The sequence below is a fragment of the Aspergillus mulundensis genome (assembly GCF_003369625.1).
Source record: "Aspergillus mulundensis strain DSM 5745 chromosome Unknown scaffold_5, whole genome shotgun sequence".
Taxonomy (NCBI): Eukaryota; Fungi; Ascomycota; class Eurotiomycetes; order Eurotiales; family Aspergillaceae; genus Aspergillus; species Aspergillus mulundensis.
The window spans coordinates 2273000-2287082 of record NW_020797893.1 but is presented as its reverse complement, the minus strand read 5'-3'; the positions used below and the strand labels follow the sequence as shown (position 1 = coordinate 2287082).

Sequence of the window (14083 nt, the reverse complement as noted above, 5' to 3'; positions counted from 1 at the left end):
CAGCCGCAGACACTCTCTCTGAGCACCGCAATGAATGATCGACTGGTTGTAGAAGAAACTGAACGCAGTGACGATAAGGATGGTGCTTGGAGAGAAAAAGAAACGGGGGCCGCGGATTTTGAATTTTAAATCCCGGACATGCGGAGGGTTTCTCCGTTCCGCCTTGGCAGGCGTAGATTGCACGGTAAGTGTCATGTGATCTGCTTGGACTAGCGCCAGCCTGCCAGGTCCGAGGCGGAGAAAATTACTGAAGGGACCGTAGGAAGTGTTGACAACCACGCCAACGCTCACTCGGAGATGTCTTCAGGTTCCAATGGCGCCAGGCGCGTAGCCTCGATACTGCGTAAGGACTTTCAGCCTCAATAGCTGCCGGATCACCCCTAATGCCGAATTGCAGGACCCTCAATCGCCGAACAGCGCGTGTGCAAAAGCTGTCAAGAGACACTTGTCCGCCGCAACTATGCCTCCGCCGCAACGCCCATCTCCCCTAAACCCTCTTCCTCAGCCTCCACTACATTCCCCGTCGTGGGCCCGACCTACACCATCAACGCAGGCGTGCTCCTGTCCCGCCCTCCCCAGATCACACGCGACCTCACCGATTTCGAGAAGGCGTACTACTTCTACCAGAAGCGTCTAAACGAGCGACTGGCGCTTCCCTTCACAAAATACTTCTACTTCAAGCGCGGAACGCCCCTAGACGAGGACTGGAAGCGTAAGGTCCGTGAGCGCCAGACCGCCGCGCGTGATATCGGCAAATACAATGCGTACGGCCAGGAGGCGTGGAACGATGAACTGCTTGTCGGAGCGAAGGAGTCAGAACCGGAGTACATCGCCGAAGCGCTGATCTCCGATGCTGAGAGCACAGCCAACAACACGTCGCAGGACACTAGCAAGCAAGAGAGCATTCCTAGGCCGCACCCCCGAGTAACAGAGGCGGATAAGAAGGGCGACACCCAGAGTCTGGACCGGGCTCTGCAGAGGACCCTCTACTTGCTTGTCCAGTCTAAGGAGGGATACTGGAAGTTCCCCAGCTCTCCTGTTGCGGCGGATGAGACTATTCGATTGGTATGCTAGTATTCACCAGCACTTCCACCACGAGGCTTGCTAATATTTCTTTGATAGGCCGCTGAGCGTACCCTCGAACAGTCCGCCGGTGTCAACATGAACACCTTCATGGTCGGATACCACCCCGTCAGCCACTACGTGTACAACGCCCGTAAGCCCAAGACTGACGAGACGACCGGCGTCACCCTTGCTGGAGAGAAGACATTCTTCATAAAAGGACGCATCATGGCCGGCCAGGCGGATCTTTCTGCCAACACGCAAAACCTCCAGAACTTCAAATGGCTTGCCAAGGAGGAGATGGCCAAGTATCTCCTGCCACCGTACTATGCTGCTATCAAGAACGCACTCGCCGACCGGTAATGAAATTTGGGGAGTTAATCCAGCTGAGGTAGAGGAGTTATTAGAGCGTCCGGAGACTATAGGATAACCTGGCTCAGTTTTGCATATATTCGCGTTTATCAAGTCATGTATAACTAGCTCATCGATATTATTCCCTTTTACAAGATATGTATCTTGCCCAAGCCTCCATAGAAAAAAAGTAGTGTAAACCCAAGCCCAACGCCACGCCAGTCCTAAATAGAATCAATCATCATTCATTTCAGGTTGAACTTCTGACCCGTCACCACAGGCTGGTCTTTGGACGACTTGCCCGTCAAACTCTTCCCACACATCGGACACGCTACATAATAGTCAATGAGTGGTTCAATTATCCAGACTCAAAAAGAAGGACAAAGGAGATAAATAAACTCACCATTCTTCTGGTACGCACACCGCTGGCAATACTTCCTCCCCTGCTCCGTCTTCGTCTTACACATGTCACAAGACGACGAGTACGCCGCATATGGGTTCTTCGCCTTCGAGCTAAGCAGCTTGTTCTGCGGAATACATTAGCAACACTCTTAAACGGTTAAAGTAGACGTCCGCGCACCTTCGAGACACCCGTATTCCCCAGCGTCGCCTTGGACTTGTTCGCCGTTGCTGAGCCCGCTCCAGCGCCACCACCGGAGGTCGTCGAGGGCGAGCCGTAGTACATCTCGCTCTTGCGCTTCACGCCTGGTGTGGCTAGCTCGGTGGCTTTCAGCTTCTTCTGGCATTTTGAGCAGACCATTGTCGCTATCTCTGGTTTATTTCGGGCTCTGTGGCACGGGCGTAAGATTGATGGATTCCTGTCGTAATACACCGGATCTGAAATTCTCGGTTGCTGTGACTTGTGATGGAGATTGATAGAGGGTGGATGTCTGGGTGCTGGGGCTAGAGGAACAGGACTGACGCCACTGAGATCGCCCGGCTGAATATGTGGCGTTGTGGTCCGTGCACGATGTATAGATCCTATGGATTGGACTTGGAGCCAGCGTGATACTCGTTAGAACGCAGTATACATATAAAACACCTGAAGCTATTAGATTTGAAATAATTGTTCGACATTTACGCCTCAGCTCTACCGAGTGGGCTGTATATCTAAGTTGTATGAGGGGAGATCAACTTATTTATTAGAATACACACGTTAAGCCTATTAATGGAAAAAAGTTCCAATTTGGCTAATTGCAGTCTGCCTTTATAGCATAGGGAAGGACTTGCTCACAGTGATAACCGAGAAAGCCATAACATTGAGTCGAGCTATTAAGATGGAAGGGAAAAAAAAATCAAGGCTAACTTCATGTCCAGGGAGTTTAAGCTGCGCCATGCAAAGTACCGGGAAAAGAGATAACACTCCTGGTATAGAAAAAGCAAAACAAAGTAACGATGTAGAGAACATTAGAAAGTTGTGCCAAATATGGGTGCAGCGTATTTCCGGGCCCATTTGTACAGCCGCTCGTTATCCCAGAGCGCATACCCCCAGGCCAAGCTTCGAGAATCTCCACCATCCTCAAGAATTTCTTTGAAGACAGGCTCATCATCCTCTATCTCATCAAGCCAGGTTAGTTCGAAGCAAAGATTGGGTCGCTCTATCTCTGGCAATGTGGACAAAAATGCTCGCAATCCATCTAAGCCCGTACCAAAATTGAATCGATCTGCAGGATACAACAATGGGTATTTATCTGAGAACTTTGATGGAACATAACTGGGAAACCATGCAAGAGTGGATGTAAGGTAGTTTGCGTAAATCATGTCGCGGCGACGGACGAAGTCTTTCTCTCGAAGAAGCTCGCAAAGAAAACGTCCGCCAATGGAAACTATTTTCTCCCGAACATTATCCGAGTGAAGCCTCAAATTATCGGTCTCGCGTATGGTATGGCTTGGAAGAAGAGTAGCCCTCAGCTTTTCTGGAAGCTCGCCACTCTCATTCGGGCCGTGCTCCTCCAGGTCATTAGAGACCTCCCAGTAGATGGCGTGGATTCTGTCGTAAAAGTGCTGCCACAAACAGGCAAATTCTTCATCCTCCCAGGGTGTGAAAGGGCCGAAGAAAACCTTCCACACTTCGTCGTCCTCAAATTCCCAATATTGTCTGTTCCACGGGCTTTTAACAAATGGCCTCTCGCCGCTATCAACAGGATTCTCAGTCTGTCCAAAGAGGTTACAGAAGGTTTGAAATCGGTAAAACGCTCGAAAGTAGCGCTTCTTTTCTAAAGCGGAGAACTTCAAGGGCAGGACTTCGGATTTCCATTGACGTATACCCATCCAGAATGGGCATGATGCATTGCGACTGTAGTCGTCAAGCAGCCAAACCGCTATCTCGTGGAGCTTTACGAGATCCAAAGCTTCATCGTAGCTCGCCGGCTGATCAGGGAGAGGCAGTGTCGATCCAGATTGTGCGCTTAACTGGCGGATTTCTTTGCTGCGGCGGCGAGCGTCTAGAAGCGCAATGATGTTATGTCGGTCTCCAGGGGTGTTAGCGTGGAATTGCTTCGAGCGGACAGCGGCAATGGCTTCATGGATTTCCACGAGTCCGTCATACTGTCTCCGCAAGATTTCTGGCACGGCTTCCTGCCGGGCTAGAATATATGCCTGGTATAAAGCGGTTGAAGAAAGTGCTATTGACTGGAGTGACTGTAGATCGGGCACCTGCAGTATAATCTGAATGCGCAGCTCGATGGGCAGACTTTCTATCGTTGGCTTACTCTATGGCGACATCAGATATGGAGTTATCTTGCCCAGGGTGGTTGAAACTTACCATGATGGCTGGTTGAAGAGGAAGGAGTAAACACGATGAACGATGACTCGGGAGGGGAAGTCTGCGCCGCCTTATGTAACCTGTTCACCATTATCTCCCCTTTCCACTCTTGAGTCAAGTCGGCGCCTACAGTTATTCTGAGACGAATATACTCAGAGCATCTGAACTAACGTGCATTTTCCTTTTACGGTAGCCGCCAGGATCAAAATCCCAAGGTGCCGCGAATTCCAATCATTGATGACCCGAGGCTGATCAGATGTATCTAGTGCCGTTCTAATGTTTATCTTAGAGCATCCAAGGATGTTTCGAATAGCCCCTACTAGGAACCGTTGCCTGCTTACCAGTCGATTCAGCCACAAGCCTGAAACTGCTAGGGTTTCTACATACAGTGTACGGATGGATCTACGCGCAGTAGGACCAGATGAAACGACATACAATCATGATGAACTTACTTCGCATGGCACAACCACATGCGAGCAAGATGAGCGATATCCACGTCTACTCATAGCATAAATGCTGTTCTTCCTCCGCATTCAACAATGCCTTCCCATCGAAGTTTGTGTCTTATTGAAGCTTCCTTATCTCGCACTGTTGCTTGTCCCTTGCTTTATACCTTCTTTAAACCTCTTTTCCAGTACACTTCTTCGACTGCATTACTTTGCCGGTTCTTCTCACTTCAGCTTCGAAATGAGTCGTCATGGAAGATACGATAACCCTCAATGGGACTCAGACCCTCGACACAAGAAGGTGATAATAGACCGGAGGGGCACTGACTCGGCCTACGACCCGCGGCGTCCTCGAGACTCACATCCTGATAGCCGACCAAAGCCGAGTCCCTATGCTCCGAACTTCAAGGAAGCTGGCCAAGGCCGGTCTCAAACATTCGCAACTATTATCAAACCCGAGATTCCTGTCCCTTACGTGAAGAACCCCCAACCATATGAGGGCGAGTCTTTGAGGGACTACAGATACTACAAGTCACTTCATGACCGTTACGATGAGACCAACCACAAGTACAAGGTACTCGACCCTGTCCATAAGAGCAGGAAATACACGCACGAGCAGCGTGAGGAGGCCCATGGACAAGGGATTGCTTTGGCCAAACTAGCACAGCGGCAGGCAAAAGAGTATGTATATCAGAGTCAGCCTCGCAGGATATACTTACTGATTGTGAACTAGAATTGCCGCTGCACGTACGGGGTTTGACCACAAATACCCCTGCGCCCAACCTTCCTTGGCGGATAAGGAGCGCCACAACGGCGAAGTCTTGAAAGCCATGCAGAATGCCAAAAAATATAACGAGTACGAAAAGATTATTGAGGCTAAGAGGACCGGATGGCGAGAGAAAAGGCTTGCTGGGACCCTTCGTAAGGCCTAGCATGTAATATTAACATGCGTACTTAAAGCCTCTGGTCTGTTGTCAGCGCAACCTTGACCATGGCTTGAACTACTGGTTCTCTTCCCTTTGAGCACCGTTACTTTTCTGTCTGACTTACCCTTTGATTTTGCTCCGCGCATCCACGTTTGATGCTTTGTTGTTGGCAATAGCTGGTCTTCGAGAAGCCAACTAGAATATTGCTTATTATAGATATGTTCTTGACAATGCTCTATCTGCACGAGGATAAGCCATGCAAATTTAGAACGCTAAAGGCCGAGCATGTACAGCAGTCGAGTCAACAATATCTCAGCCGGGCGCGGACCTCGCTCTCCTTTCAGACGCTTTGGACACCATAGACTCGGGGTGGATATTTACACTTCTTGGCAGGCTGTGTCTCGGGTTCCCTTGGGTGGCGTTCTCGGTGGGTGTGAGGGAGGGCATGGAGGAGACGATGACGACCGTACGGTAGGTAGACTGGGTTGGGTTTTCTGTGATTGTTAGGGTTAGCAAGGGCTACTATAGTAGAGCAGCTTTGTTTAGTAGGTAGACTTGAGCACCTGCTATTTATGGCGTTGATCAATGGAGGGTCTTGCCGAGGTCAGGGCTCGTTGGTGTGTTGTCCGGATCTACATGCGTGCCTTGTAGCTGAGCTCGGTATGGTAGTTGGTACTTTGGGCGTCTTGGCCGAGGCCCGGCTGTTGGAACGAAATGGGGTAGCACGACAGAGAGGTAGGTACGGGGCAAAACGAAATACCTAACCCCTGTTGTATTCGTATAGGTAGTGTACTTATCCACAACAGTACCTACCTGAGATGCCAGACACTACCGTATGTCACTGTTCCTTCGGCACCGTTTTGGAGCCCAACTTCCATCAACCAACAAAGCTGCGGTGTGACAGACTTGGGCCACCTGCATTAGAAGCGCTTCATTGCTACGCTGGTAGTTGATTGGTCTTTGCGTAAGATAATATTTATTGTTGGAACGTCTAACGAAGCCCACAATGGTACCATGACGGAAAAAGTAGTACTCGCATGGCCAGTGAGTCACCTGATTAAAGCAACAGGGACAAGAAGGTGGCTATGCCCATGTCACTCAAACTGCACCAGCGAAGGAGCTCAGAGAAAGAAAGAGTTGGAAAGAACAACTAAGGCGAGGCCATAGAGGCAAAAGATGTCATGGTAAATACTCATGAAACCAGTAAATCAACGGTCGTAAAGATGAAGGACAAGCATAGGGGGAATCAAACGTGGAGAAAGGGTATAAAAAGATAAGATCACAAAATCTCCAAGTCTTCAAACTCAACGATCAAGTGGTCGCCGATTGCAGGCGCGCTGGAGCTCGACCCTGTCCGATGCGTCCTATCCCAAACGGTGCTGCTGCGCGGGATATCCGTCGGCCGACTTGCGTATACTCCGACGTGAATGGATTTGTCTTCAACGCCGTAGAAGAACGAGCTGACCTCACGCATCTTCTTCCACCTGCTTCCCGCCTCTGCCGGCGTCATCGCATACGGCGACAGCGATGGGACCTGGTACCAGAGCCAGAGCGAATGACCGACGCGTTCGAGCTTTAGGCGCACAGAATGTATGTCTTGCGGTCTCCGGTTCGGTATGCTCAGTGGCGAGAGAGACCAGTCAGCTCCGTCTGCCGTTGCGCTGACAGATGAAACGTTGACTGTGCCAGATCCAAACTCTATACCTGCCTTGACCCACTTGCAGGACTGCGTATTCGGGCGGTTGCTCCCGAAACGGCGTGATCGCACCAAGGGCACCGTATCTGAGGAGCTGGACTGGGGCACCGCTCCGGCGAAAATGACCAGTCCTCCCTGATCCCATTCCATTTCAAAGTCCGCTGTGACTGTAACTTCGGCGAGTAGGAATGGATTTCGTAATGAGGTGAACACGATAGGGGCTGTCGCGGTGTCTCCGTTGGGCGGTTTTCGCCAGAGGTCGGTGTTTGGCCCTGCTGTCAGGGTAAAATATTCCATGCATTGCGGGAGCGTAAAATCTGCAGGCAAGTTCAATGCTGTGAAGGAGGTGCCACTGGGAGGCATCTTGACCCCTCGGGTGCCGAGCTTGCTATCAACTTCCACCCACAGGCTGTGCGGCCCTCTACCTCCTCTGTGGCCTTTTCTCGGTGGCCGTGAATATTAAATAGCTGGGCCACTCACCCTTTTCCTGCTCTTGTGACTTGCGTTCCTGTAACCCCAGAATTCCCGCTTCCAACAGTTCCAATGCAAACCGCAGAATCAACTAAAGAAGGCCGTAGAAAGCAACGGGGAACAGGGACAGGGCAGTTTGGCGACAAGCCTTTTCCCTGCGCGGCCGCACGGAGTAAGGAGTCGGAACAAGATCCCTCCACTCGGAGTCTTCAGTGTGCCGTGGCGTCCTGCGTCAGCGAGGTGGTGATTCTGTTGGCAAGGCAGGAGCCCGCGAGTATTGAGTCTGAAGTTAAATCCGGACCAGATGATTGAAGAAGGGCAGGGAAGGAGAAAAAGAAAAGACGCCAGGAAATCCCGGAATCCAGGATCAAATGGCCGAAAACGGACGGGGGTGGTTGCGAACCACAAACAAGCCGAAGGATCCTATCTCGACCCAGACTCGAGATATGACCAAGTCCCAAGGCGAGAGCCTTTTGTAGTGTCCCAGTCATGTTGGATTCTTATTATACGGCTCGGTCAGGAGCGCCACCTCCAAGTCCTTATGATACGCTGAACCGCCCCCTTGGGACAGGAGGATGAATCCAAGTTGCTGGGATCGCAACAGAGACCTATCGTGGTGTCAGTCCCGTTTCCTCCACTCGTGCTGTTTTTCTTTTTCTTTGTTAGCCTTGACTCTTTTCATTTGCTTTTCCCCAGGGCTGGCCTTGATTTGCTCCTCGACGGTGCGTCTGTGCAGCGTGGCGGATTACTGGTCCCGGCTGCATTCCCGACGGCGAACCAGTCGAGGCCGAGTCCGCGTGAGACTAAACAAAATAGTGGCAAGCTACGAAGCCAGCAGCTGAAACGTCTATACTCAGATGGTCTGACGAGAGACACCGGAGGATTCCAGGAGAGACCCCGGAGAGACGATTGGGCGTGAAGCTGGAGAGGCCAGCCCCGTGACTTCCAAGTTCCAGCTGACTTCTTCCGGGCTCACCGCCTTGGCCGGTGCTTTGGCCGCTCCACATTGTCTCGCCCTCTTGCCCTTGCCGGCTTGTCACACCTGGATCACATCCTGCAGCCCTGTTATTGACTGAAGGATCACCATCCGCGGAAATTATGCCACTGTCGGAGAATCCTACTGGCTGGCGAAAGCAATTAGAAGCCAACAATCGCTTTGCTTCGCGTAAGACAATAGGCTCCGCTGTCCTCCGTCCCGTTGATGGCGGCGGGTGCGTCCGCAAGAGGAACCCCTATCCCGGCCACCAGGAAGCGATTGGTCGCACATGGCAAGGAGAAGCTTGCAGCTTTATGTGATTCCAGGGTCCAGGGTCCTCCTGGTGGCCGCTGATCCTACGGAATAGGTACTACCAACAATCGTGACCATAACTGAATCGTTTCCTGCATTCCCAGCACCATTGACAACCACAATATGTGCCTGACGCATCATCCCAGTTAGCTTTCTACATAGCATAGCGTCAAGCTCGACTCACGAACCATATGGCTGCAATCTTCTTATTATGGACAGAACAACCGCATTATTCTGGACATTTCGCTAAAAAGAACTTACACGAATACCCGTCACTCCACTGAGCCGCTCAGCAAAGTGACGAGTATCTAGCGTTCATTCAAGGTGGGTACTTGGCTACGTCCTACATGCAACATGCGATACCAAAGCCGCTCGGTTGGAATAGGGCAAGGCCTCTGCAAGATTTCATGTTCAACAATTGTACTGTACAGTAGACGGGGGAATTGTCTCCCTCAACCGGTATACGGGAGAGAAGGTAGATGCGCTAAACCTAGGTTTCCCATAACTAGGACTACTCATCCCGTACTCACTAGACTTCAGACTGTTTCTTGTGGCAGTATACGGGTACAGTATGGGATTGTGATGTGGATGTTGGTCATAGCTACGCAGGTATACAGCATCTATTCTCCTTTAGTAGTTAAATAGTAAGTATCTGCACGGCTGTGAGATGATATAGATGCTCGTGTTATCTACCTGGAAGGCCTTTTTTCTCGTTATTCGTGCCCAGCGAGAACCGCACGATGTTGCTTATTTTGCGCTGTTGCGGGTATTGCAGAGATCTAACCCGGTAGGAGGGTGCCACAGCATCGTGATGACACAGTGGACAGATTAGTGGCTTGACCGGGCTGAAGGAGGGGCGGGACGTCTGTTGAACGTGATGGGGATTTACGAACCAAGAAATGAGCTGGGACATGAAGAAGATGGATTTATGGTGCAGGCGGTGGAATTGAATTGTTCGGAGAGTCTTTTAGGGCTTCACTATCTCGCCCAATGATAATAGCAGGTACCAGATGCAGGATCAGCCAATGTTTAGTGCCACATAGGTGAAGAGACATGCTTATACGCAGAGAGGCGAGCAGTCTAGAAATTTAGGAAGGGAGCTCATGGATCTAGCCTGCGACGAACACATATCCGCCGGCCTAGAGCGCTGGCACAGATCGAGTATCAAATACATGGTTCTAAACCTAGTCATCTCGATAGGAAAACAAGCCAGGCCGTCGCCATGTGCCCGGTCGATAACAAAGTTATGGGCTCGCCTGGGAGCCGGTAGCCGCAGTTCATGGCCTTTCTGGAGATATGTAGTCCCAGTACAATTCTCTATGATTTTTTAGGGGTGAGAATAGAGGTATGTCCTCACTAACAAGGTATATCCCAAGGCGAGACGCAACGCGCAAAGGTAGGCACATCAATCCAGCGTCCAGCTTGGAGGACTCTTAGATACCAATGACCCCTTCGCCAACTTATCGGTTGATGAAAGAGACGCAGTGTTTCCAGTAGCAGTCCCTAGCATTCTTTTGGTGGTAGTGCCGGAAAAGAGGGAGGTAAAGAGCAACCCTTGACTTAGAAACGGCATTGAGGCGGCGAAGAAGATAAATAATGACACGAGCGAGAAGGTAGCGGCGAGAGTGACTAGGGAGACCGTTAGCTGCTACTCTCGCTTGCTGAACTCAGAGTATAGGGCCTGTTCTGCGGTGGGTGGAAATTCTATGGCAGGGCGTGCAGTCTCACTGAAGGCACGGAGATCTTTGGAAGTGCTGTCGGTTTGCTTGTTTATGGCCATAGCCTGCGGGCAAGCTGGATATAAAGTCGACCCAGACTGTATTCCATGTTGTCTGTTGCGGAAGGATGTCCCAAACATCCAGTGGATGACTGGTTTGTCTGATGCATGTGTATAAGCTTGGTGCACAGCTTTATATGGCTTTGGTATTGCCCTGACAGCTCCATGCTTTACGGTTGCTCTCAGCTGACGGTCTCCTCATCTACTTCAACAGTGACAAACTATTGAAGATTCACGTCAAAGGGTGGCTTAGCAAGAACTATCTTGGACAAGCGAACCAGTTCCAATTATTGCGTGGACGGGACCAGTTTGCTTGCTAACAAGGAGATGGTGTTCTGGTGTGTCGTGTCAGTGATCAAAAGCGCGTCATATAAGATCACCTCAAGATCACTGCAAAGAAAATCTGAAGCACCCGCACTCAATTATAACCACGTTCGACCATGACTTGGACTCTCAGCGTCTTTGAGTTCACTTTCGGTTCCGGAGCCTACCTGTCTATCCTTAGTAATAAGCCCTATACGTCAAATGGGTGATCATCAAGGACCGAGTCATGCCCACAGCTACAACCATCATGCTGCGATCGACAAAGCGCGATAAGTCAAGATAAGAGCCCGTCATGGAGACATTGGTGCCCTCAAATTGCGTCACAGCCCCAAGATATAAAACACGGGGAAGCCGTGCCTTGAATCGAGATCGAGATTCGTGCCCAACGAGCCGCGATATTGAGTCATACATCGACTCCGGTCCCCCCAAATTGTGGCTCAGCAGTTGCATGAGGATGGGTATGACGATGTTTTGGAGAATCCGAGTCCGAGTGTTGAGCGAGCCGTCTCCCCGGGCCGAAACAAGGCGATTGTACGGAGTAACCATGAGCTGGTTACCGAGGAACCCGTGCAGTTCCAAGGATCGTGCTGTTTTTGCTCCACAAGATGAAAACACTGCTTGCATCTGAATCTGGGTCTGAAGAGATTTCTTCTGCAGGGCTTGTGCTTGCAGGCCAAGCGCCCGAGACATGCAGCCTTTTAGCAGGTGTTTACTGTGGCGGAGATCCGGAGTAACTCTGAGTCTGAGTCGCAAGTGCAGCGCAGATGTGGAGCGATGTAGATATTCGAAGGCGATCAAGATTATGTGCTTTAGTCCTGCACGATCGTGCGGAACACCTTGCCATAACGGTCCATGATCTGTTAGGCTTTGCTTGCATCCTGGGGAGCGACGGCGCATGTGCTTGGGTAACAGCAGGGTCGTCTGGATAGTACCTTGCGGGCTTGACGCTTGTAGCATGATCAGTGGTGGGGGTCTTCTTCCGCCCATCCCCAGCGCGATGGTGCCACCTCAGGGCCTCTGACGATTCATGCTGGTGACAATACCCCGTCGACGTGATGATATCGTGCAAATACTGGCATGACAGGACGAATGATAGACCGGATCGTCTCGGGGCACCACTTGGGCTTGAAAACATCGTAAACAAAGTTGCTGTTGGCCATGGTGTGATTGGTGCCCTCCAGGCGCCAACTCACCGCATTTTGGGCTCCCGATCTGCATCGCTATCGCAACAAGAGACAACACAGAGTCAGAGACACTCGTCCATTGGATCAATGGTCGACAAGTGCGAGCTTGCTGATACCGGGTCCTGCAGTATCCTCAATTTTTGATCTCTGCGCTTCGTGGAGGCGTCGACCCCCCCGGCTTTTGAGCTGCAATCAGCCATCGAGGGTCATAGCGATTGTTTAGACCATGCCCAATGCAAGCAAACCATAATAAAGATCACTGTGGTGATAAGTGCTGCAGCCCCGCTCACTAACGGCTTTCTCCACTAGCATGGAGCTAGTCACTGCCTAAACCGGACCGAGTTGAGGTTGGTCGTCGGCGACTCTGCCTCCTGTGGTGGAGACCTCTTTTACTTTTTTTTTCGCTCCTCCTCGTGCTCTCCTCACCCGAGCTCGTCTTCTCTCCCCTCGTCTGAATCCTCCTGATAGATCTCCTCATCATCCTCCAAAAGGCTTCTTCTCATCGTACTCCTCTTCCGTTATCTCATCCTCTACATTACCTCTCCTAATCACCTACCTCTCGTCCAAGTTGAGCTTGGGAAGTCGCCGTCCTCTACACCCCGCACCCTCGCCGTGTACCTGTACATTATTTCGTCGATCTCGTCAAGGATACCCCAGTGCGGTCTTTTAATTGTTGAGATTTATCAAGCTTGACTTCAGAATCAAGCTCGCTCGCTCTGTATTCGTTGTCTGATTTTTAGCGTCTCTCACGACCGTTACGATCATAATGGCCGCTTCCGTCGCCGAAACCCCCGCTATCTCCGTCTCAGATGAGCAGTTGAAGGATGGTGAGGTTCAATTGATTTTGAGAACTTGGAAGCCATTCGCTAACGGCTTTCGAACGGCAGGTACCACGACCAGCGTCCTCGCTTCCACCACCGAACAGGACGTAACTGAAAAGGCAAAAGAGCTGGCGAAGGACATCGCGGTCATCCCCGTCAAGGAAGAAAAAGACGATTCTCCAGTGCAGAACGGTACACACATCGACGACAAGAAGGAGGATGCCGCTGAGCCGGTACTGGAGCTGTTGACCAGGCCCGATGGACCAGAGGTCCAGGAGCCCGTTATTGTCTCCGATAAGCCGGAATCAAACGGCGTGACACTTGAGCAGCCGCCCGTTGCCGAACTGACATCAACCGAGACATCCAACGAGGCACCTATTGTCGAAGAAAAGCCGGAGCCAGTTCTGGAGCTATTGAGTAGACCTGATGGGCCAGAGGATGTGCAGCCACCTGTCGCTGAACCGACATCGACCGAAGTCGTCCCTGAGATACCAGATGTGGATGTTTCGGCCGCTGTGGAATCATCCAAAGAAGAGGCTACCAAAGAGGATGTCAAGGAATCTATCGAGGAATCTCCTGCGGCTGAGCCTGTTCAAGAAACCGCAGTTTCTGCCCCAGCTGATGAGCCTGCAACTGAATCGAAGACCGAGACCTCAGAAGAGCCCGAGAAGGAGCAAGTCGCTGAGAAAGCCGCTGAGAAAGCCGCTGAGAAAGCCGCTGAGAAAGCCGCTGCTGATGATCTGACAAAGGAGCCGATCGAGGAACCCAAGGTAACAGAGTCCGAAGTAGTAGAGTCCGCTGCCGAACCCGTCGCGGACGCTACGCCTGAACAGCAATCTGTTGAAGAGGCTTCGGCCGAGAAATCCGAAAAGCCCGAAATCGCCGAAGCAACTGCCGATGGGACCAAGCCAGATGTTGCCGAAGAACCGATGAAGGAACCCGAGGCCGAAGCGCCTGTCGCAGAGCCGACCAA

General features: G+C 51.3%; 5 protein-coding genes across 5 annotated transcripts; 2 read left to right on the top strand and 3 right to left on the bottom strand.

The window, feature by feature from the left end:
• Positions 1 to 297: 297 nt before the first annotated feature.
• On the top strand, positions 298 to 1425 carry DSM5745_06016 (mitochondrial 54S ribosomal protein mL46; the record flags this gene model as incomplete). Its single annotated transcript, XM_026748032.1, has 3 exons — positions 298 to 343; positions 398 to 1065; positions 1123 to 1425. 3 exons carry the CDS (start codon positions 298 to 300, stop codon positions 1423 to 1425), a joined length of 1017 nt encoding a protein of 338 aa, XP_026603864.1.
• Positions 1426 to 1658: 233 nt separating this feature from the next.
• DSM5745_06015 (cysteine-rich PDZ-binding protein) lies at positions 1659 to 2173 on the bottom strand (the record flags this gene model as incomplete). The annotated part of the gene is made up of 3 exons (XM_026748031.1): positions 1659 to 1744; positions 1817 to 1940; positions 1994 to 2173. The coding sequence occupies 3 exons, from the start codon at positions 2171 to 2173 to the stop codon at positions 1659 to 1661; spliced, it is 390 nt and encodes a 129-aa protein (XP_026603863.1).
• Positions 2174 to 2820: 647 nt separating this feature from the next.
• On the bottom strand, positions 2821 to 4180 carry DSM5745_06014 (uncharacterized protein; the record flags this gene model as incomplete). Its single annotated transcript, XM_026748030.1, has 2 exons — positions 2821 to 4125; positions 4178 to 4180. 2 exons carry the CDS (start codon positions 4178 to 4180, stop codon positions 2821 to 2823), a joined length of 1308 nt encoding a protein of 435 aa, XP_026603862.1.
• Positions 4181 to 4864: 684 nt separating this feature from the next.
• Positions 4865 to 5555, top strand: DSM5745_06013 (uncharacterized protein; the record flags this gene model as incomplete). The annotated part of the gene is made up of 2 exons (XM_026748029.1): positions 4865 to 5304; positions 5357 to 5555. 2 exons carry the CDS (start codon positions 4865 to 4867, stop codon positions 5553 to 5555), a joined length of 639 nt encoding a protein of 212 aa, XP_026603861.1.
• A 1273-nt stretch (positions 5556 to 6828) lies between these two features.
• On the bottom strand, positions 6829 to 7608 carry DSM5745_06012 (uncharacterized protein; the record flags this gene model as incomplete). The annotated part of the gene is made up of 1 exon (XM_026748028.1): positions 6829 to 7608. One exon carries the CDS (start codon positions 7606 to 7608, stop codon positions 6829 to 6831), a length of 780 nt encoding a protein of 259 aa, XP_026603860.1.
• Between the last annotated feature and the right edge of the window lie 6475 nt (positions 7609 to 14083).